This window comes from Podarcis vaucheri (assembly GCF_965113315.1).
Source record: "Podarcis vaucheri genome assembly, chromosome: 7".
NCBI lineage: Eukaryota > Metazoa > Chordata > Lepidosauria > Squamata > Lacertidae > Podarcis > Podarcis vaucheri.
In genome coordinates, this window is record NC_138765.1 from 83,535,123 (window position 1) to 83,559,426 (window position 24,304).

Sequence of the window (24,304 nt, forward strand, 5' to 3'; positions counted from 1 at the left end):
TATCTATCTATCTATCTATCTATCATCTATCTATCTATCTATCTATCATCTATCTATCTATCTATCTATCTATCTATCATCTATCTATCTATCTATCTATCTATCTATCTATCTATCTATCTATATCTATCTATCTATCATCTATCTATCTATCTATCACAATTTGGAATCAGAAGGCTAGGATGGGGTATCAGGTGTCAAAGGTCAGGGTAAAGAAGCACACTTTAATATCATAATATATCTAAAATATCCCTTGTGGATAGGCCTTGGCTGCCACCTAGTGGTCATTGTATGTAAGCTCAGCCTTTGTTCACTGTAACTGCTTTAAGTCTCTTGCAGGAAAAAAAGACAACGCCGAGTCTTGTGGTACCCCTTGACTGACAAATTTATTGTATTTTAGACAGAGACAGCTGACTCAGGACACAGGTTAATTAGACGCATGGCACCGTTTGATCCTAACTGTTTGGGTCTAACCACAGCCTGGGGTAGCTTGGTCAGTAGAGCACGAGACTTTACCTTGGGGTCCTGGGTTCGAGTCCCATGTTGGGTGAAAGATTCCTGCATTACATGGCACTGGACTAAATGGACCTGATCTTCTAACGTTCTTATATACCATACATAAATATCCACATCGACAGTGACTTAGGAATCTGCCTAGTGCTAACCGGAAGCGAAAATGAATGCTGGACACTAAAGCATAGCAGTTTGAGAAAAGCGTCTCGAGATTTTGGGTGCCATAGGAAAATCTGTTTTCCCAGTGCACCCTCCCTTTCACCAAATCCCGGGGAGAGGGCCTTCTCGGGCACCATGGGATAGTCTATTTTCCCAGTGCACCCTTCCACTCCCCAAACACCAAAAATAAATTTAAAAAATATTTTTAAAAAACCAGGCAAAAGCTCCATACTGGGTGCAATGGGAAAGCTGGTTTTCCCAGGGCACCCACCCCTTCACACAGCACCCACAAACCCTGGCAGCAGCTCTGTCTTTTGCAGCGGCATCCTCTCGCAGTCTGGGCGGTGACGCGGGTGGTTCAGCAAATCTGGGCCTCTCTCCTCCTCTCTTGAATTTGGGGGTCCAGAAAGGTGGAGGTGACTTGCCCCCGGGCTCTCTTGGAAAGCAGAACAGGTGCGCCCTTGGCTTCTGTCGCCGATGGTCACATCAAGCGGCTTCGTCCCGTGGTGTCCAAGGGAGCCCCTCTGATCATGGGGCGCTGTCGTGCTTCTCTCGTCCGCCAGGGTCTCGGCTGTACCTGTGCTTGACTGTTGAGAGAGGAAAACAGCTCAGAAGCGGAAGGTAGAGGAACACAGCTAGACTGGTGACTGGGAGTGGCCGCCGAGACCACATAACACCTACATTGGCTCCCAGTACGTTTCCGAGCACAATTCAAAATGTTGATGCTGACCTTTAAAACCCTAAATGGCCTCGGTCCAGTATCCCTGAAGGAGCGTCTCCATCCCCATCGTCAGTCCGGACACTGAGGTCCAGCTCTGAGGGCTTTCTGGCGGTTCCCTCCCTGCAAGAAGCGAGGTTACAGGGAAACAGGCAGAGGGCCTTCTCGGTGGTGGCACCTGACCTGTGGAACACCCTCCCATCAGATGTCAAGGAAATAAACAACTGCAGTGTTACCTCGGGTTACGGACGCTTCAGGTTACAGACTCCGCTAACCCAGAAATAGTACCTCGGGTTAAGAACTTTGCTTCAGGATGAGAACAGAAATTGCACAGCGGCGGCAGGAGGCCCCATTAGCTAAAGTGGTACCTTAGGTTAAGAACAGTTTCAGGTTAAGAACGGACCTCCGGAACGAATTAAGTTCTTAACCCGAGGTACCACTGTATCTGACTTTGAGAAGACATCTGAAAGCAGCCCTGCTTAGGGAAGCTTTGAATATTTGATGAATTATTGTATTTTAATATTTTGCTGGAAGCCGCCCAGAGTGGCTGGGGAAACCCAGACAGATGGGTGGGGTATAAATTATTATTATTATTGTTGTTGTTATTGTTATTTACAAATAGCTTATCTCTCTCTCTGCAGGTAAGCAGTGACATTGGGAAATCTGTACTAGAGGAATTCAGTTCCTTCCCCACCTCCTTCATTTTTACAATGCCATATAAATGGATCAGGGCAATGGCCCATCTAGACCAACATCATCTTCTTGCCCTGATGGGGGAATCCTGCAAGCAGGATTTGAGCCCTAGAGTACCCTCCCTCCCCTCCTGTGGCTTCCACCAACTGAGATTCAGAAGCGTTTCTGCCTGCGACTGGCAGAACACAGACATCATGGCTTGCTGCCTCCTCCATAAATTTGCCCAGTCCTCTTTTAAAGCCATCCGAGTTGGTGGCTGCCTGGGGCAGTGAGTTCCGCAGGCTAACTCTGAAGGGCTTTCTTTTATCGGCCTTGAATCTTCCTGCACTCAACTTCATTGGATCTCTGTGAGTTCTCGCGTTATGAGGGAGAAGGTGGGTGAAAAACCTTCCTCTACCTACTTTCCCCCCCCCCATGCTTAATTTTGCAAACTTCTATCATGTCGCCTCTTTGCATGCCTTTTCTCTTAGAACAAAATCCCAAATGCTGTAGCTCAGTGGAGGAGCAATTGCTTTGCATGCAGGTGGTTCTGGGTTCGATTCCCGACATCTCCAGGTAGACCTGGCAGAGGCTCCCTCAAAATCCTGGAGAGCTTCTGCCGGTCCACTGTGGCTAGCTGGCAAGCATGTCTACTGTTGCCACAGCCATTATTATGAGGATTAAGCCAGGTCTAAATCAATGGCTGAAATGATGTCAGCCCACTATTTCAGAGCAATCAACGCCATACTTTCTGGATGGAGGCGAGGCTGAGTTCCATCTTCTTCTTCTGCGATAACGCTGGGTTCCAGTGGCACACGAGGCTATCGTTCTGGATGCTGTAATTCTTATTCCCAAGCAGCCAGTAAGTCTTCATTTTCCCTTTTCCCTGCCCAGGATGGGAGAGAAAAGAGGAGATTTTTAAACCCTGAGCCTAGCCAAGGTGATGTAACCATGTGTGTGCGTGCGCGCATATGAGCTGGTCTTTGACTGTAATGAATTATCTATCATGTGTGTGTCTGGGTGGGGGTATTTGGGAATTCTCAGAAGCCAAAGAAATCGGCACAGCCGTGAAATCGGGGGTTCAGAATCAGCGCAGCTTCAAACGGTTCGGCCCGCCATCTTGATTCAAAATGGCACATGGTTGCATCCAGACACAGGCAAAAACCAGCTCCCTTGATATGAGGAACCTAAACCTAAATTTGGTCAAAACCTGTGCAGTTTTAAAAGTGTTCGTCTGCCATCTTGATGCAAAATGGCACCCAATTGTTTCCAAACATAGATGAAAACCTGCTCCTTGGTTTCGTGCAACATTTGGCCAGGATATCTCAAGAGGCGTGCAAACGCACAGCGAATGGAAAAACAACTTTCCAAAATGTATAGTCGATTATTAGGTATTTGGTGTATTTGGTAAATGTAATCAATTTTTAAAAAAATAATAACAGAAAGTTATTTTCATCCTCTTTTTCTTTATATATAACTCCAGAATGGATTGTAGCCAGTGCTGGTCGTACTCTGAGTAGACCCACTGAAGTTAATGGATGTGAGTGACTCCATTAATTTCAACAGGTTTGCTCTGTGTTGAACTTAGTCAGAAACAACCCAGAGTGTGATATCTGGCTCCAACTGGGGCACCCTAGAAATCTCACTTCATTTTTTAAAAATACAAAATAAATTTAGTAGTCCTCAAGACTAACTTAGGTCCACTAATTTCAAATTAATACAGCTTATAGTTAGTCCTGAATCAGAGCAGACCCATCAAGGGATCTGCTCTGATTAAAACATAGCTGGCCACAACCCCACTGTAAGCTCCTTGGGGCAGAGAACTCGCCTTCCTTTCTCCTTTCTCCTGCAAATGCCCCAGGCTGTGCTAAATGAGCGGAGATAATAATAGCAGTCACCTTCACTTCAATCTCCCCTCTCAGCTCAATGTCATAGGCATCGTCCTTCAGCAGCGCAAGGTATGTGGCTGAACTGATGTGAATCTTCTGAGCTGGGAAATGAGTTATCAGAAGACACATAGTTAAACGTGGAGCTGTACTTGCGCTACCGCCTGGTCAAAAGAGGAAACTGTAGGTCAAACCCCCACAACCCATAATCCTCCTTGTTTGTTTGTTTGTTTGTTTGTTTGTTTGTTTGTTGATTGATTGATTTACTACAGTGGTACCTTGGTTCTCAAACTTAATCCGTTCCCGAAGTCCGTTCCAAAACCAAAGCGTTCCAAAACCAAGGTGCGCTTTCCCATAGAAAGTAATGCAAAATGGATTCATCTGTTCCAGACTTTTAAAAACAACCCTTAAAACAGCCATTTAACATGAAATTCAAAATTGCAAAAAAAGAAAATTTAATAAAAAATTATACACACACATACATGATGTCAAGAAATAACTATACAACCTCTGAAGGCAGCCCTGCATAGGGAAGTTTTTAATGTTTAATTACGTTTTGGTATATGCTGGATTATTTATGTATGCGACCACGGCTGCGGCGATGTTATTGGCCCAGAGATGGAAAGAAGATAAAGTCCCGACCAGAGAAGAATGGCAGATCAAGTTGATGGATTATTCCGAAATGGCTAAAATGACTGGATGAATCAGAAATCAGGAAGACCAAATTTTTAATAAGGAATGGGGGAAATTTATAACCTCCCAGCATCCTTAACAAACTATAATTCCCATAATTTCTTTGAGAGAAGTCATGTGCTTTAAATGCATGGCGTGTAAACAGTCTGAGCGTTCTACTCTATGGGCCCAGTAAAATTAATAAGGCTGGTTAGTCATGCATATTAACATTGATGGGTCTACTCTGAGTAGGAGGAGTAGCAAGGTCTACAAGCCAAGTACAGTGGTACCTCGGGTTACAGATGCTTCAGGTTACAGACTCCACTAACCCAGAAATAGTACCTCGGGTTAAGAACTTTGCTTCAGGATGAGAACAGAAATCGTGCAGCAGTGGCACAGCAGCCCCATTAGCTAAAGTGCTGCTTCAGGTTAAGAACAGTTTCAGGTTAAGAACAGACCTCCAGAACAAATTAAGTTCCTAACCCGAGGTACCACTGTACTTGGCTTGTAAAACAATTTGGTATCACAGTTGGAAAGAAGATAAAGTCTCGACCAGGGAAGAATGGCAGATTAAATAGATGGATTATTCCAAAACGGCAAAAATGACCGGAAGAATCAGAAATCAGGAAGACTAAAATTTCAAAAAGGAACGGGGGAAATCAATAATTTATCTTAAAAACTGTTAAAATCGTTAGTAGGATTGGAATATCACTTGTAGTTTAATGGTGAATTTGGATACAATGGAGAGGTAAAAGACTTGGATTATTATAAAAGATTCAGGAGGAAATGGCCCACAAAGGGAATAAGAGAAGTCTAGGAGGTTCTTCGGCATCTTGTTTCTATGTTGTATGTTTGATATGTGACTGTAAAGTTTTAATCTAAAAAACAAAACAAAAAACCCCACAAAAAACACCCAAACAGAATCTTGCAAACTGGCTGTGATGGCAAGCTCTCTGGGATCTTGTGGGGCAGAGGGACATGGAGGGATGTGGCGGGGGGCACAGCCACTCACGCAAACTGGTGGACTCCATACGAGAGGCTGTGTTCACTGTGTCACCAAAGAGGCAATACCGAGGCATTTTGTGTCCGACGACACCAGCCACACACGGACCTAGGTGAGAGAAACAGGGAGAGGGAGAGAAGGGTAAATGTCAGGGCAGACAGAGATGATTTTTTTGTTCAATAACAGAAGAAGAACTCGCTGGATCAGGCCAGATCCACTCCAGCATCCTTTTCTTACAGTAGCCAACGACAGTGGTTCTTTGGTTCTCAAACTTAATCTGTTCCGGAAGTCCATTCCAAAACCAAGGCGTGCTTTCCCATAGAAAGCAATGCAAAATGGATTCATCCGTCCCAGACTTTTAAAAACAACCCCTATTTGCCATGCATTTTACTACAGTGGTGCCCCGCAAGACGAATGCCTCGCAAGACGGAAAACTCGCTAGACGAAAGAGTTTTCCGTTTTGGAGGTGCTTCGCAAAACGAATTTCCCATGGGCTTGCTTCGCAAGACGACAATGTCTTGCGAGTTCCTGCTGGTTTCCCCCCTCCCCCCCTTTTTCTAAGCCGCTAAGCCGCTTATCAGCTGATCCGATCAGCAGATAAGCCACTAAAAGCCGCTAATAGCGCTGTCAGGGCCTCAGGAACAGAGGCACAGGGGAAAGAGGAAATGGAGAGCGAAGGGGAAGAATCGGAGGGCAGCGTAGGGGGGTATAGCAGTGACCCGAGAGATTCCATGAGCCTCTCCAGCAAATCAGAAGACTCCCAGAAGGAGGCGCCGGTGGTCAGGGCAAGGAGGGCCAGCGGGGACTCCCAAAGCAGCAGCTGGAGATCAGGGCCAGTTTCCCCACCAGAGCGTAGTGGGGGGGAGGAGTCCCAGGTATCAGAGCCAGCATCTCCCCCAGCAGGGAGAGAAGAGGAGTCGAGACTGACCACACCTCCACTGGGGAGTGGGGGAAGCAGTGACAGGAGCAGTGTAATGGTCAGGAGGAAGGTTGCCGGCTGGGCGCGCGCGCCAAGTTCAAATGTACAGGCGCGCGGGACAGCAGAAAGCCCGGATCGGGAACCAGGTCCTAAAGCCCGCCGGAGGCAGGGGGAAGACTCAGGGGAGTCAGCGTCAGAAGAGTCTAGGAAGGGCGAAACCCCAGCGGGCAGGAGGACCCAGAGGAGGAAAGAGCAGAGGAAGAGGTGGAGCAAGGCTAGAGTCTTAAATTGGTGTCTGGGGGGAGGAGACTCAGACGGAGCTTCGGCGGTCTAGAGTTTCAGACGTAGAGCTGCACGCTGCTGATGTGAAAGACAAACTGAACTTCAATAAAGACTCTTGTATATAACAACGAAGTGGCGTTGGTCCTTTGTGAGCTGGGACCTAGGGCAGCTCTGACAAGCGCTAATAGCGCTAATCCGCTAATCCGTCAATGGGCTTGCTTCGCAAGACGAAAAAACCGCTAGACGAAGAGAATCACAGAATGGATTCTTTTCATCTTGCGAGGCACCACTGTATCAAACGAGACCATTGATCCATAAAATGAAAGCAATAAACAATGTACTACCTCAAATTGGAAGCGTAACACTCAAAACGGAGTACATTCGGCTTCTGAAAAAAGTTTGCAAACCGAAACACCGGTACTTCTGGGTTTGCAGTGTTTGGGTTCCAAGTTCTTTGAGTACCAAGGCATTTGAGGACCAAGGTACCACTGTATATGGGAAACCAGAGCACAAGAGCTCTCTCCTTGCCAGTGTGGTGTAGTGGTTAAGAGCGGTAGTCTCGTAATCTGGGGAACCGGGTTCGATTCCCCGCTCCTCCACATGCAGCTGCTGGGTGACCTTGGGCTAGTCACACTTCTCTGAAGTCTCTCAGCCCCACTCACCCCACAGAGTGTTTGTTGTGGGGGAGGAAGGGAAAGGAGAATGTTAGCCGCTTTGAGACTCCTCTGGGTAGTGATAAAGCAGGATATCAAATCCAAACTCCTCCTCCTCCTCCTCCTCCTCCTCCTCCTCCTCCTCCTCCTCCTCCTCCTCTTCTTCTTCTCCTTCTCCTTCTCCTCCTATTCTGTGGAGGCAGAGCATAGCCATCGTGGCAAGTAGCCATCAATAGCACTCTCCTCCTCCATGAATTTGTCTAATCCTCTCTTAAAGCCACCCACGTTGGTGGCCATCCCTGCCTCCTGTGGCAGGGAGTTCCGTAGTTTAACTTTGTGCTGCATGGGCTGAAATTCAGAAGATTTCTGTCCCGAATCTCCCAGCATTCAGCTTCATTGGATGCCCTCGGATTCCAGAGGGAGGAAAAAATTGTTCACTGCCGTGCTAAACTTCTACACGTCACCTCTTACTTGCTTTTTCTCTCAACGGAAAAGTCCCAAACAATGCAAACTTTCCCCATAGGGGGAGTCGCTCCACCCCCTTTATCGTTGCAGTCACTGATTTAGTTAAATAATGTGCACTGCTTGATTGTAGAACGACAACAACAACCCGACCCTCACAAATCAGTTTAGAAAAAGAATAAAAATGAAACTATCGGGGGTTTTTAAATCAGTTAAATGCCTTTCAAAATGATTGCCTCTTCTCCATCTCTGCCAACCTGTCTCACCTGTGTGAATCCCGGCCCGTAGCTGCAGCTTGCCGCTGGGCATGTGGGGTATCACGACTTGCCGGACGGCGGCCACCAAGTCCAGAGCCATCTTGGCGATCTCATCGGCATGCTTTGTGCCGTTCCTCTCTGGCAAGCCGCTCACGACCATGTAGGCGTCCCCAATGGTCTCCACCTGGTGGGGAAGAGGGACCCAAAAATTGTGGAATCAGAAGAGACCTTGAGGGTCATTTAGTCAAGATCTGAGCGAAAATATAAAACATAATTTCAGTGGCTTGGTCACCCTGCAAATTATTATTATTATTATTATTATTATTATTATTACTATAAATTTATTTCTACCTGCCTTTTACCCTAAGGGTAATTAAGGCACAATATTAAGAACAGTTTGAAATGACTTGCAATCTCAAAAATAGGCATCCCAAGTGTCAAAAGAGGTGCATCTCCAGCAAATCTTTATATATATATACACACACATACATACATATGGTTGTCAATCACATATACAACATAAATACAAGATTCCAAAGAACCTACTGGACTTCCCTCTTCTCCTTTGTGGGTCCTATTTGTTATGTACTGATGTTCTCACCCTGGGCCAGTAGGGGGATACTGTAGATAGTTATGCAAATGCAGAATCGAAAAGTGACGTTCCGTGATTGGATAGTTTTAGAAAATGGCAACAGTTGCATTGTTCTGGAGCTCTATATAAGCAGGCTGACTGAGCTCCTCAGCCTAGTTCTGTTCTGGCATCTGAATAAAGAAGAGCTGTTTAAAGAATCGCTGTGTCGTCTGACATGTTCGCCCACAACTTAACACTATTGTTAATCATTTCCTCCTGCATCTTTTCCTATAATCCAAACCTTTTGGATTATGTCCAAAATTCACCATTAAACTGCAAGCGTTATTCCAATCCTACTAAATGTTTTTGCTGTGTACAATGGTTTTTAAGATAAATGATAAATTTCCACCATTCCTTATTAAAATTTTGATCTTCTTGATTTCTGATTCTTCCGGTCATTTTAGCCATTTCGGCATGATCCATCAAGTTGATCTCCAGAAAACCTTATGTTGGTTGTTATTATTGTTAAGTTGTGGGTTGACATAGCAGCCGGCACAGCGATCTCTTCAAGTAGCTCTTTTATTCTGGTAAGCTGGAAGTAAACTGACTGCGAACAGCTCAGCCGGCCTGTATTTATAGTCAGCCGGCTGTCAACATTGTAACCATAACAGCTCAGAGTTCCCGCCTAAAATAACGGACGCGGACCTGAGTGAAAACTATCTACAGACCTGAGTGAAAACTATATACAGTATCCCCCTGTTGGCCCAGGGTGAAACTACACTACATAACACCCCTCCCCACCGAGATAAGGCGTTAGTTACAATCGTAATGGGTTCCTTATATACAGCACTACGCGTAATGGTTCAATTAGGCACAAAAGCATATCGGTTACATTTCCCCTACTTAGACCAACAGTGATACCTGTCCAACAACATAGTCCTTTAAATAAGTTGGGCGCTTGGAAACTCTGCCAGACCGCCGGGGACTGGTAGCCAAGTCCGGAGGGCCACACAGTTCTCGCTGAGGCTGTGGTGCGAACCTAGGTGGCGTTGGAACCAACTCCCCTGGATCCGCTGCTGTGAGGGGAGCCTCCGCAAGTGGAGTGGTCTGAGTCTGTTCTGAAACGGCTTGGTTCGGCTCCACGCTGGCAGTTTGCGAGGGAGGTGTAGGTGGGGCCTCGCCATCTGTACGTGTCTCTTCCGGAGCCGCAAGCGCAGTTGGGGGCACCTCGGTAGTGTCCAAGTCCCCAACCCTGCGCCTAAGCTGGTCTATGTGCCGTCGCCACAAGCGTCCGTCTTCGAGTGCCACCTGGTATGAGCGAGGTCCAGTGACTCCCACTACTGTGGCTGGCACCCAAGGGATGTCCCCCACATAGTTCCGGGCAAAGACCTGGTTTCCTGGGACAAATGACCGTGGTGCGTTGGCACAGCCTGGGGGTTCAGCCACGGCAAAGTCTGGGTGTAGCCGGTCGAGCGGTGACCTGAGGCGGCGGCCCATAAGCAGTTCAGCAGGGCTCCTCCCTGTGGCCGCATGAGGGGTGATGTGTTGCACGAACAAGTATTCGGCGACCCGCTCATGCCAGTCTCCCCGATCCAGGCGCGCCAGTGCCTCTTTTGTCGAGCGCACCATTCTTTCTGCTTGCCCGTTGCTGGATGGATGAAAAGGTGCCGTTAGGGCATGGCGGATGCCCAGTCCCAAAAGATACCGCTCAAACGTGCCTGACGTGAACCGCGGTCCGTTGTCAGAGACCAGGACATCAGGACACCCATGCGTTGCAAACAGGCCTCGCAGCACCCGGATGACAGCTTCGGTAGTGGTGGAGGGCATCAGGGCGACCTCCAGCCATTTGGAATAGGCGTCCACCACTACCATAAAGGTCCGGCCGTGAAAGGGGCCAGCCAGATCGATGTCCACCCTCGACCAGGGTGTCTTTGGCGTCTCCCAGGTGTGTCCCTTAGCTGCCGGTGGTGCAGGCCTCGACTCTTGGCACGCTTGGCAGGCGGACACCCAGGCAGTGATGGCATCGTCCATATTAGGCCACCAGACGTAACACCGAGCCAACGCCTTCATTTTGACAATTCCCGGGTGGCCAACGTGCAGAGCCTCCAGGACGCGCTGACGGAGTCCCTGGGGAATCACGACGCGGTCTCCCCACAGCAGACAGCCGCGATGAGCTGAGAGTTCATGTTGTCTGGTTGCGAAGGGCTGGAACTCCGATGCAAAAGGCCCTTGTGGCCACCCCCTCCACACCCAGTTGAGCACCCGGCTGATGGTGCGATCCTGGGCAGACGCGGAGGCCACAGTGGCAGCCGATACAGGCACTGTCGGAAGATCCTCAATCAGAAGGAGCGATGAAGCTGGAGCCGGGTCTTCCACAAATGCTGGAAGAGGGCAACGGCTGAGGGCATCGGCATGGCCCATCGATTTCCCCGGGCGATGGATGAGCCGGTAGTGGTAGGCAGCCAGGAAAACAGTCCATCGCAGCATGCGTGGTGAGAGGACCGGTGGAGTTGGACGATCACCGGCGAGGAGGCCCAGGAGTGGCTTGTGGTCAGTGATGAGGTCAAAAGTCCTGCCATAGAGGTATTCATGGAACCTCTTCACTCCAGCCACAAGTGCCAATGCCTCCTTGTCGAGCTGGCTGTAATTCCGTTCCGTCGGAGATAGTGTCCTGGAAAAGTAGGCGAGCGGTGCTTCTCTTCCATCTGGAAAACGGTGACTAAGGACAGCACCGATGCCAAAAGGTGAGGCGTCGCAGGCAAGGACCAGCGGCCTGGATTCACTGTACTGTACCAGCACACTGTCTGAAGAAAGGAGAGCCTTGACCGCGTTGAAGGCCGCCATCTCCCGATGACCCCAGGCCCAAGGCGTCTTAGTGCTAAGGAGTCGGTGAAGAGGCTCAGCCACTGTGGCTTTGTGGGGCAGGAACATGTTATAAAAGTTCAGCAGCCCCAGGAATGCCTGCAACTCCGTTTTGTTTTTTGGGGTGGGGGCCTGCTGGATAGCGCGGATCTTGGATGTGGTTGGATGAAGGCCGGAGGCATCGATAAGATAGCCCAGGAACTCTACCTGTGAAACGGCAATCTGGCACTTCTCCCTCTTTACCTTGAGCCCGGCCTCCTGGAACCTGGTCAGCACGGCACGGAGGCGCTCGAACAGCTGCTGGTGTGAGTCTGCAGACACCAAGACGTCATCAAAATATGGTACCACGCCCGGAAGCCCTTGCAGGAGACGCTCCATAAGGCTTTGGAAGATGCCAGGAGCCACACTCACCCCGAACTGCAACCGGCGGCAACGGAATGCCCCCCGGTGGGTGACGATCGTCTGGGCCTCAGCAGTGGCATCATCGACAGGCAGTTGTTGATAGGCTTGGGCAAGGTCCAGCTTAGCGAAGACCTTACCCTCACCCAGGGAATGCAGCAGGTGGTGGACAACAGGAACCGGATAAGCGTGCTGCTGAAGTGCCTTGTTAATCGTGCACTTGTAGTCAGCGCAGATTCTCACCGACCCATCTGGCTTGACAGGCGTGACGATGGGGGTTTCCCACTTTGCGTGGTCAACCGGCTCCAAAACTCCTTGGGCGATCAGTTTGTCCAGTTGTTCGTCCACCTTAGCCTTGAGAGCAAAGGGAACCCGGCGTGGCTTTAGCTTGATGGGGGCGACTTGTGGATCAAGGCTAAAGGAGATGGGCGTACCTGTATATTGCCCCAAGGTGCCGTCAAAAACCTCGGCAAAGTCTTTGACCAGACCCTCAGTCTCTGCGTTAGAGATGCAGTTGATGCCGGTGATTTCCAGGCCGAGGGCATCAAACCAGTCTAGCCCTAGGAGGCTTGGCCACTGACCTTCGACCACCACCAACCGGAGCAGGCCTGAAAAATCCTTGAAGGCGATCCGGAACCGGCCAACGCCTACCACGGGAATGTCGTTTCCCTGGTAGTCTCTCAGGTGTACGCGGTGAGAGTCGAGTTGCCTTTTGGACACTCTGGGTACCAGTCTTTTGAGGGTGCTCCATGACACGATGGACAGGGCAGACCCGGTGTCGATCTCCATGTCACATGGAGCTCCTTCAATGAGCACCGTGACGTTCAGCTTGCGTCGCGTCGACGAGTCGGTTTGGCCAATCGTGGTTCCAGACGGGCAGCGGCAGTTGGTGAGAGCGAAACAACTTCCCTTGGCCGACTGGAGTGAAGACTTGGACTTGCGAGTCGATGAAGGGGGGGTGTCAGACGGAGCCGATCGGCAGACCTTAGCGATGTGGCCCCTTCTGGAACACTTCCTACAGATGGCGTCTCTGAATCGACACTTGGCACGGGAATGGTTGCCTCCGCAGCCAGCACATTCCGGTTGGCCCTTGGAGTTCTGTTGGAACTTCCTGCGCTCCCGCTTTGTCTGGTGCACATCATCGTCTTCACTGGAGGATGCCTCATCACTGCTGGCCTCTTCATGATGCACCGGAACTGGCTCCCTAGCAAGATGCGGGCTGCTGGACTTGCGGATCTCCTGAGCGGAGCGTTCAGCAGCTTGAGGCCACAGCCTCCTCAATGGCTTTCTGTAGCGTGAGGTCTGGCTTGGCTAGGAGACGCCGTTGCAGATGGATGTCCCGGACCCCGCAGACGATTCGATCCATCAGGGCATCGTCTAAGTCTCGGAACTCACAGTGCATTGCAGCCTGTCGCAGGGCGGTGGTGTAGTTGTTGATTGACTCCCCCTCTGCCTGGTTCCGGTGGTAGAACGCATGGCGGGCAGCAATCTTGGACGGCTTTGGTGCATAGTGGCTGCGGAGCTTCTCTTGGATCGTGTCCCATGGTGTTTCCTGGACTGCTTCAGGCGCAACCAATGCTCGGGCCGTCTCAAACACCTCAGGCCCACAGAGGCTGAGGAATAGGCCCCGCTTCCGATCCTTTGATACTGCTGTCAGCTCGTTGGCTTGGAGGTAGCAGTCGAACCGAGCGAGGTAGGAGTCCCATGATTCAGATGCTGGCGCAAACGGCGGTAGAGGCACAAGTGAAGCCATGATTCCGATGCCGGCGTGAAGGGCGATGGATGGAACACAGTGCTCCAGCCAGAACAGTCAGCTCTGAATTGGTTCTGCCCAGTGATTTCGCTCAGTGATTTCGCTCAGTGATTTCGCTCTGTGATTCAGCTCAGTTCAGAGGCTGGCCGCATCTGGCTGTGCTCTGATGTCCATCCATCCCATCCTCGTCGCCAGTGTTAAGTTGTGGGTTGACATAGCAGCCGGCACAGCGATCTCTTCAAGTAGCTCTTTTATTCTGGTAAGCTGGAAATAAACTGACTGCGAACAGCTCAGCCGGCCTGTATTTATAGTCAGCCGGCTGTCAACATTGTAACCATAACAGCTCAGAGTTCCCGCCTAAAATAACGGACGCGGACCTGAGTGAAAACTATCTACAGACCTGAGTGAAAACTATATACAGTATCCCCCTGTTGGCCCAGGGTGAAACTACACTACATAACAATTATTATTCACAACGGCCCTGCCAGGTAGGCCCCTGGAGGGAATGCGCTCTGGCCACTCCGTCGTTTTTGGGTTGCCCTCTTCTTTTCCTGCCTGAGAAGTCTTCCCTGACCACCCCGCTGCTTTAATAAAGCCGGAAGCCACTGACCTTGTAAACGTCGTAGGATTCAATCCGGGTATCGAAGCAAACGTAGAGGTTGTTGAGCATCTCAACCACCTGTAAGGGGGTGCAGGAGGCGGCGATGCTGGTGAAGCCCACGACATCTGAGAAGAAGATGGTTACCTGTTGTGGGAAGATGGATCGGGCTGTATTATCATACCTGTCCAACAAAGGGAGCTGGTTCCTGGGTTACAGGTGAAGTTGGCTCCAGGTTTGGGGGGCTCCATAAGGTGAGCACTTTCCTACTGTAGGGGTGCCCCAGGCCAACTTAGAAGTAGAGGGGAGGCAGTGGTAATAGTGCAGACCCACCAAGTTGTGGGATGCAATCCACTGGGAGCAGTCAAGTACAACATTCCTTGTTTTCCTAGAGTGGACATGCAAGGGGATGTTGGTTCAGCCAGTTGAAACTTCCTGTTCCTCCTGAGCTGGAGCATCCTTCCTTGCATGTGACTAGAAGTGGGCGTGACCTTACCTGTCCAGGTAATAAAAGGACGAGTCACGCAGCACACCTTCCCTCTTTTTGACTTCCTTTGTCATTTGACCAGCTTTTAGCTTAGGACTGCTCTGTTAGCTCTCAGCTAGCAGAAGCACTGGGATTATTCCCTCATATAGGGTAGATCCACATGTACATATTTGTAGCTAAGTCTGCCATCAGGAATCCAACTGTGAGTCAACTTCTTTTATTGACTTTGAATAAGATTGTTGTGTCTTTATTCTTTTAAGAGGGATTAAAGGGAACTTACCAGGAATATACAATTCAATCTGAAGACAGACTGAATTGTATAATAGTGAGAGGCTTACACAAGCCTGCAACCAGCTATCTGCTGTGCATGTCACAAAGAGGAATGTAACTCTGCTACATAAAGAAACTCACTAACGCAAGTTAGGAAGGATATTAATAAACAATATATCCTCTCCTGCCACCCTGAACATTCTCACACAAGTGTCCCTTATTTTCCAGGGACAGTTCCCGGTTTACAGAAGCCTTCCAGGTTCTGATTTGATCCCGGAATGTCCCGCTTTTCCTTAGGACATCTCTGTTTTCATTGGAGAAAAGTTGAAGGGTATGGTCGGACGTCCTTATTTTCATTGGATAAATGTTGGAGGGTATGGAGTTATCTGACCCCCGAGCCACCTGAAGGCAGTTGTTTAAATGTTTAATGTTTTATTGCATTTTTATATATGTTGGAAGTCACGCAAGAGTGGCTGGTGGCAACCCAGTCAGATGAGCGGGGTACTGTATAAGTCAGGCATAGGCAAACTCAGCCCTCCAGATGTTTTAGGACTACAACTCCCATGATCTCTAGCTAACATGACCCGTGGTCAGCGATGATGGAAATTGTAGTCTCAAAACATCTGGAGGGCCAAGTTTGCCTATGCCTGGTATAAGTAAGTAAGAAAGTAAGTAAGTAAGTAAGTTAATAATAATAATAGAATAGGACATTCCTATTTTCATTGGAGAAATGTTGGAAGCTCCCCCTGGAGCTGCTGTTTTAATTTCCCATTTTAGCACCTTGGGAAATCAAAATGGCTGCTCTCAGACCTTCGCTAGCGGGACTGCTCTTTAAATTTCCCCACAATCCATCGAAGCATGGCCACCACCATGAACATTGTGGGAAATAAAAATGGCTGCTCCCAGACATTGTGGCGGCTGTTAGCAGGCTGCTTTTCTTCTGAGCCAAACCCAGTGGCGTAGCGTGGGTTGTCAGCACCCGGGGCAAGGCAAGTAATTTGCGCCCCCTAACCTGTGGATTTTAGCACTCGAGTGCGAGTGCGCCCCCCCCAGATGTTGCGCCCGGCCCCCCTGCACCCCCCACGCTACGCCACTGGGGCTGGGGGCGAGCGAAGGAGCCAAGGACCCTCCCAAAGGCTCAGCAGGAATTTATTGAATTTATTATTTGCAGCCGAAGCCCCCTCCCCTCGGGCACCTCCCCGCCCCCTCCTCTCCTTGGGCTGTAGGTGGAGCTCCAGATCCGGGCTTGGCGAGTGCCTCTCCTCCTCCCGGCCGGGTCCGGGGGCTTCCAGCCATGCTCCGTCCTCGCCCCCCCCCCGCGGCTGAGAGCCAGAGCCAGCGGCGCCCCCTTCTGCCGGGAGACCCTCGCCCGCCTGCTGGCTTCCTCTCGGAGGGTTTTGGGGAGTGGAGGGCGCGGCGAGGCCCCTCGGAGCTCTCCTCCCTCCCAGTCGGCAGAAGCAGCTGCCGCCTGTGGCTGGGCCGAGGGGATGGCGGCGGCGGCGGGGTGCGGAGGCTGCCCGTGCCCGGCCAGGCGTCGGTGGCGGCGTCGGCGCTGCTGCAGCGGCTGCTCCTCCTGCGAGCAGTGAGTGGAGCGCAGCCGCAGCAGCGGCAGGGAGCGCGCGCGCTAGGGCGCAAGGCTGGCGGTGACGGCGGGGAGCCCGGCGGAGGAAGGAACTTGTCCCTTCCCTCTGAACTCGCGCCCCCCCAGATGTTGCGCCCGGTGCGGCCGGCACCCCTGGCACCCCCCACGCTACGCCAGTGGCCAAACCATCATGGGACAAGTGTTTAAGCAGCTATCACATCTATGCAATAGATAGCCGTGTGCTTATGTGGTTGTTACATTTTTGTCCCACCTTTTTCTCCACGGGAGCTCCAGGTGGCTCACTCATTTAACCCCCACAACAACCCTGTGAGGTGGGTCAGGCTGAAAGGCAATGGCGGGCCCAGTGAGCTTCACAGCCTAGTGGAGATTTGAACTCAGGTCTCCCAGGTCCCAGTCCAGCACTCTAACCACTACACTACTGCAGGTTTGGGAAAACAGCTCCACAGCAGGATTTGAGGAAAGTCTTTCCTGTGATTATAAAAAGCCCTCTTTGATATTCTGTCCTAAAGGCTGCCCGGATCCTCACATAATTCTTCGTTTCCCCTCTCTGAATTCCCTATAGCTGCCGCAATTATCTCCAGATGTCCTTCTGCAATTCTCTCCTCCAAGGCTTCGTCTTTGATGCCGAGGGTTCTGATCCGGCTGTTCGTAATTGCTCAATTAGGGGATTGTTTAGGAAATTACACCTCTTGTTGAAATGCAAATGTAATTCTTTTTTGGGGTGGCGTCAAGAGGGTCCCCCTGCATGACGATCGCAGAGCACCCAGAGACGAGAGAGGAGACGGTGAAAATGAGGTCATTTATTTCCCTGTGAGGTACCATTTCCTGGCAAACCTTAGGGGCGCAGAATGCGTTTCAAAATGGTTGCCGACATGTGACCACCCAAGAGGCACGAGGGAACTATGAGGAGTAGTAACTTTTCATAGAATTGCAGAATTCAACTAGTCCAACACCCTGCAACGCCACTGGACCCCACATCCTCTCCTTTCGATTCTTCTCACTAAGGCATAACGACAACAGTCGATAAAATCTTTTGTTATTGAGAATTTTGGACTGTCTCGCCAGAGTGGTGCATACTATAGTTATCTCTCGCTCAGACTAATGCAATGCGCTCTATGTGGGGCTACCTTTGAAGGTGACTCAGAAACTACAACTAATCCAGAATGTGGCAGCTAGACAGGTGACTGGGAGCGGCCGCCGAGACCACATAACACCAGTCTTGAAAGACCTACATTGGCTCCCAGTACGTTTCCGAGCACAATTCAAAGTGTTGGTGCTGACCTTTAAAGCCCTAAATGGCCTCGGTCCAGTATACCTGAAGGAGCGTCTCCACCTCCATCGTTCTGCCCGGACACTGAGGTCCAGCGCTGAGGGCCTTCTGGCAGTTCCCTCACTGCGAGAAGCCAAGTTACAGGGAACCAGGCAGAGGGCCTTCTCGGTAGAGGCACCCGCCCTGTGGAATGCCCTCCCACCAGATGTCAAAGCGAAAAACAACTACCAGACTTTTAGAAGACATCTGAAGGCAGCCCTGTTTAGGGAAGCTTTTAATGTTTAACAGACTATTGTATTTTAATATTTTGTTGGAAGCTGCTCAGAGTGGCTGGGGGAATCCAGCCAGATGGGCGGGGTATAAATAATAAATTATATTATTATGATCTGAACGAAAAACTGTTCATTTGGAATTTGGAGAAAGGAGTCTGTTGGGAAGCCTCAAGCCTCTTGGCGTATTATCTATTTTTATTTATTCTTTTTTGTTTGCAAAATTTCCTACCCTGTCGACATATACCATCACTCTCCTCTGGGCCACGCTTTCAGAATAAAAATTTGCTCACGCTCAGAAATACATCGGAAAACACAACTAGGATTGTCCTCTGTATCACTTGATGTCCTTGCTCTCATTTTGAAAAGGTATCTATCCATTAAAAAATATTTTGATACTACACTACACTGAAATGTTGAAATGTTTCTTTGATTGTCCTCAAACCTTCCTGCCACGCTTGCCATTCTCTTGGGCTACATCGCTAGGACCTCAGAGAGACCAGCGTTCGAATCCCCCCACTTGGAGCTTACTGGATGGCCTCGGGGCCAGTCATTGCCTCTTGGCCTAACCTACCTCAAAACAGGGTTGTTTTGAGGATTGACTGAGGAGGGAGATCACTGGGTACAATGCCTTGAGTTCCTTGGAGAAAAAAGTGGGATTTAAAGATTAATAATAATTTTTAAAATGTAACATGGTGGCAAACATTTGAAGGCTGAAAGATGCTGTTTCTGGCAACCCTGAACTCACTGGCAGAGAAAATGTGGTTGGTTTCTCCCTGTTTTGTAGGATGTTTTTGATGGAGGTGGTTGATGCGCTGGGATCCTTTGGGAGGAAAGGTGGGATACAAATTTTATTCTTTATTTAGTCTCTGCACTGACTGCCCTTGAGAGATGTCCCTGATTCAAAGAGACCAGGTTAGCAGTGTGCAAGTCACCTGTGACGGCGTTTTTACCTGGTCGTAATTTTCTGCCTCCACATGCTTGCGTTTCCTCAGCTGCTTGGCGACGGATTTGGGCAACATCTGGTGCAGCAGGTCCTCGGCCAAGCTCCGCTCACGCTTCAAATCCTCCGTCCGTTCCTTGAGGCTCCTGGCGTAATTCCAGATCCAATCTGTCATCTCCTTGAACGACACCAGGACGATGGGGTAGATGAGGCTGGCGACCGCCAGCAGGCACACCTTGAGGCTCACCAGGGAGAGGATATCTCTGGATTTCTTGCCGAGCCTCTGCCGGCTCTTCTCCCACAAGCAGGCCTGGAAGGAATCCAAGTCCTTCACCAAATGCTCATCTGGTGGCAATGGCGAGGGTGGTGGGGAGAAAACCGTGATGCCCCCATATTGGGTGGAAGAGATGGAGAGGTTTGGGTTCTCTGCCCAACAGCCTTGAACGCTTTCGGATGCGATGGCGGCATAGGTCAGAACGGCAGACATTTGGTACCACAGGCCTTGGGCGTCCACAGAAGATGATGGAGGCATCTCTTGGGACTTCAGGAAGCCTCCTTTGGTTCTGAGGATGGCTCTGACGGACGCCACATCAACCCAATCCGGGTTCGACTTTATCGCTTCAAGGTCTTCCTCAGGACTCCCAAGCACCGCCAAGATTTCGGATACAATCCTGGACCACGCAAGAACCATCGCCGCTGCTTGGGTGCTGTTCATCTTCTCCCTGATCTCACTGGCGAAAGTTTGGCACCCAAAGTCTTCCTTGCATGGCACCTGCGTCCCGTGGTCCTTCCCTCCGGATCCCTCGCAGGAAACGGCAAACTTCCCCAACGCGCGATCCAGGAAGAACGTGTTCAGTGCTTTGCCCTCGCCATCTTCCTGGCTACGAATCTCATCTTGGAAGAGGCTGGCGAGATGGAGGACCCAGACCGTCTGGCAGGAGGGGAAGCTGGTGAGGGCTGCCTTGGCGTTCCTCCATGATTCCAGAGTTTTGCTTAAATCCAGAGAGATGCTCCCCATCAGGGTGGCCACGGAGACCAGGCAGGCGACCAGGATTCGCCTCACTGTCTTGCTGGTGCTACAGGGACAGAAGCTGAGGAAAGGAAAGGAGAAACTGGTTAATTTCGTCCCCTTCACAAGTGGAAAGGTATGAAGACTCATAGAATTGTCGAGAAAGGGACCGAAGGATAATCTAGTGACTAGTCCAACCCCCCTGTAGTGCAGGAATCACAGCTGAGTCCATATCAATCTCAGTTTTTCTCCCTTTCTCGTTTTTCCATTCATAAGTTCATTTCTCCATGTTTTCACGTCACATCAGGTTTCCCCAGCTGGATAAACGGGACATAAAGTAATTAAAAACAGTTTAAAGCAAGAAGACAACAAATCAACAGCCTTTTTGATGGGTTAGCCTTATCTTTTTGGATGATGAATTATTCTTAATGTCAGTAGGAATTGGTGTTGTTTGTTTTCCCCTCTTCCTTCTCCCTTTCCCCCCTCTGCTATACAGTATTTGTAATAAAACACACACATAAGAGCACCTCTGTGCAAATAAATAAAAAGAGGGAAGATAGAACCTCACTTTTTTTTCCAGAGCAACTATAGTGAAAATGATGCAACTGGACAACAGAGCATTTGATGGCGAGTTAACAGGAGAAAAAATTATTCTGGAAGATTGCTTCATGAATTTGCTGCAGAGCTTAGGATTTTTTTGATGAACCCATAGGGCAAGATGGAGCTGTGGTGATGATCTAGAAATGTCCTGGTTTTACATCCCCCTCTGCATTAAGAAGTATCAGTTTAAAATTTATTTGTGTCTTGGTTTCCTACTAAGCCTTCCCAGTTGAAACGATAAAGAAGAGGTTTTCAGTCTATCAAACATTTATCTCACACAAATTAGTTTACATATCATCTGTTTTATTGATGCAAACTGGGGGGGAGGGGGAGAGAATCCAAAATGGATCACAAGACATTTTAGACAAAAATATGAACATTTGAGGGAACAAATGGTTTGCATTTGTGAATAATTTCATTCCTTTCTTAGCTCTGCTTCTGAGCTATTCAATTTTCTGTTTCTGACAATACAAGTTTTTACGTTCCAATTTAACCATGCAATTTAAAAAAAACAACAACACCTAGCAATCTCAATGTTTTTAAAAATCAGTTTCTAGGTTGGTCCTTTCATTTTCTCCTACTGCGCCTGAAACTACGATTCAGTAAAATAATTATACATTGTGGATAGCACAGAACAAATTCGTGTAAATGAAAAACTTAATTGTAATCAATTTCTTTTCTCTGTCCATCTTTGATAATTCTTATCCCCAATCAGTTTGCTTGGCTTGAATTATCCAGCTTTTCACTCAAGAGATGAAATTTAATTTTCCCAATGGGTTTAACAGTTTGGGGGATTGTGCAGAGGGGATCAGCTGAATAAGATTTGCATTCTGGTGGTAGATTTCGGTTCCTTGGTTAGTTTATGGTTCATCTGAATAATATTTTTAAAAGCTTTTTTATATTCAGGATCTGGTCCATCAATTTGACCAAATCTCAGTCTGTTTCCTTAGCCAGTTTCAAAGTTGTTTGATTCCTATTTTATGCTGTTCAGATCAATTTTCTGCTGCCTTGTTTTTCCTGTATATGAAAGGGCATATTAAATACACAAACACACACAACCATTCTTTTCTGATAGCTTCCGGCTTCCTAGGTCTCCTGGATCTCTCCCCTCCCTGAAACTTCCCACTCCCCCCCCCTTTCCAGTAAAAATTCAGCACAACTTTTCTCCTGGTTTTTGTCTCCTTTACAGCACCTACCTGCAGGTTGCACAGCTGTTCCCTTGCCCCCAAACTTGCTCTTCCTTGCCGTTGTCTTGCTTGAGGTTGGATTTCCCCTTGAGTGAAGTTGAGGAGGTAAAAAAACGTTGGCTGCCCACTCCAGACATGGAACCCTTCCCAGACTTGGGGACTGGTAAACAGAGATTATGGGAACTGGCCAGAGATGATACCTTGTTCAAAAGCTCCTTTGATTCCCAGTGCCTGGAAGCAGCAGTTATCCCCCTCTGGAGGCTTGGTAGGGTACCAGTGGCTCTCCCCTCTCTGTGCGTAAAGGGTGGTGCTGATGCTGGAAGAGCAACTGAGATGTCTGTTTGTAGCAAAAGATGGAGAGGACCCACAGAACCATTCCAGGTCCGTGTTGGCTAACTCCCCACATTGATCATGCAATGGGAGCAGAATTATCTAGCAGCTATAACTGGGGGAAAGGCGAGCGGTTAGCCTTAAATATGTTTGGGATGCAAACTCTCCCTAATGAAAATTCATTTGCAAAGTTTTTAAACGTGCGCGTGCATGGAAAATTTATTTGCTCACTTATTCCAGCTATTTCTTTCAAAACGTAACGCCAGCATAAAGTGAAAAACGCTCTCTTTATTCATTCTGTGTTGCTAGCTATAGTGCAGATGGGAGAAGCAGTTCGCTCCTGTGTGGTGCACCCTGGCTCTCAGAAGGTACAGATCCAGACCCCAGCTTAAAAAAGGCTCCCTGCCCCTGCTGGAACTGAAGGCGAGGACTGTGTTGCAAATAACATCAGTTTTCAAAAAAGAAAAGGCACGAGCTGGTTACTGCTCACTAGGATGAAGCCCCACTGCAAGCACCAGAACAGGCATAGGCAACGTCGGCCCTCCAGATGTTTTGGAACTACAGTTCCCATCATCCATGACCACTAGTCCTGTTAGCTAGGAATCATGGGAGTTGTAGTCCCAAAACATCTGGCGGGCCGAGGTTGCCTATGCCTGCACTAGAATTTAATTTTGGGTCAAAATGCCTATATAGGATTGGGGTTCACACACATGGTATAGAACTCTGGCACAAATGGCGTATATAGTGAAAGGGTTTAGTCCCAAATGCTGGCATTGTGGTCAGGAGAAAGGACTATATTCACACATGTGGTGGGAATGTAATCTGGTTAAGGAATATTGGCAAAAGATTATAAAGGTAATTTCTGGATTATTTCAAATACACGTAGAAGTTAATAGGGATTTGTTATTTTGGGGAATACTGGGAAATAACAAAGTAAAGAGTAATAAGCAAGAGTTGTACAAGATTATGATTCTAGCTGGAATGGCAGTTATTGCTTTGGGATGGAAAGAAAAGGCCAAATGGAATGTGGAAAAATGGAATGATTATGTTTTTGAATACGTACAATCAGAAATATTCGCACAGATAGTGGCAGAGGATAGATGGGAAAATAAATGCCAAAGAATTACAAATAAATGGGCATTTTACAGGAACTGGATAGAAAGAGGGGAAGCCAACTCTAACATACAAGCTCGAATGAACAGACTGTCTACATGGATAAAGATATGAAGAAGGAAGGCCTGACCGGGGGCAGGGAGGACTGGAGTGGGAAGGGAGGGGAAAGAGGGGGGGGGGAGTAAACCGGATGGTATTTTGAATTGATTTTGTTATGTAAGCCTTTTTTTCAGAAACCATATATATTAATGTTATGTAGTTAGGCACTGTAGTAAGAATGAATTTTGTTCTGTATTCTTTGTTTTATAGTACAGTGGTGCCTCGCAAGATGAAATTAATCCATTCCTTGAGTCTCTTCGTCTAGCGGTTTTTTCGTCTTGCGAAGCAACCCTATTAGCGGCTTAGTGGATTAGCGCTATTAGCAGTTTAGCGGCTATTAAAGGCTTAGTGGATTAACGGCTAAAAGGCTATTAGCGGCTTAGGGGCTTAGAAAAAGGGGGGGAGCGAAAAAAATCGGAACACTCGCAAGACGTTTTTGTCTTGCAAAGCAAGCCCATAGGGAAAATCGTCTTGCGAAGCAGCTCAAAAACAGAAAACCCTTTCGTCTAGCGGGTTTTCCGTCTTGCGAGGCATTCGTCTTGCGGGGCACCACTGTATATATATAATAATGTTATGTTACTAAGCAAATTTAATAAAACAGGGGGGAGGATTGGGGTTCACAGGTCTTCCTCCCCACGTCAGTTGAGTCTCTGAAGCACGGGTGGCCAGTCAGTTGGTGGCAAATGGGGCATTGCCTCACCAACCTTCGTCTGCCCTGCCTGCCAGCTTAGTCTCAGTGTCGCCC

General features: G+C 48.8%; 1 protein-coding gene across 1 annotated transcript; it reads right to left on the reverse strand.

Annotated features, from left to right (window-relative positions):
* Window positions 1-247: 247 nt before the first annotated feature.
* Window positions 248-23,557, reverse strand: LOC309536134 (uncharacterized protein). The gene is made up of 8 exons (XM_082230032.1): window positions 22,027-23,557; window positions 19,232-20,312; window positions 14,392-14,526; window positions 8,206-8,380; window positions 5,633-5,731; window positions 3,961-4,052; window positions 2,811-2,948; window positions 248-1,259 (listed from the first exon to the last, which is right to left on the reverse strand). Exons 1-8 carry the CDS (start codon window positions 22,152-22,154, stop codon window positions 948-950), a joined length of 2,160 nt encoding a protein of 719 aa, XP_082086158.1. The 5' UTR covers window positions 22,155-23,557; the 3' UTR covers window positions 248-947.
* Window positions 23,558-24,304: the final 747 nt, after the last annotated feature.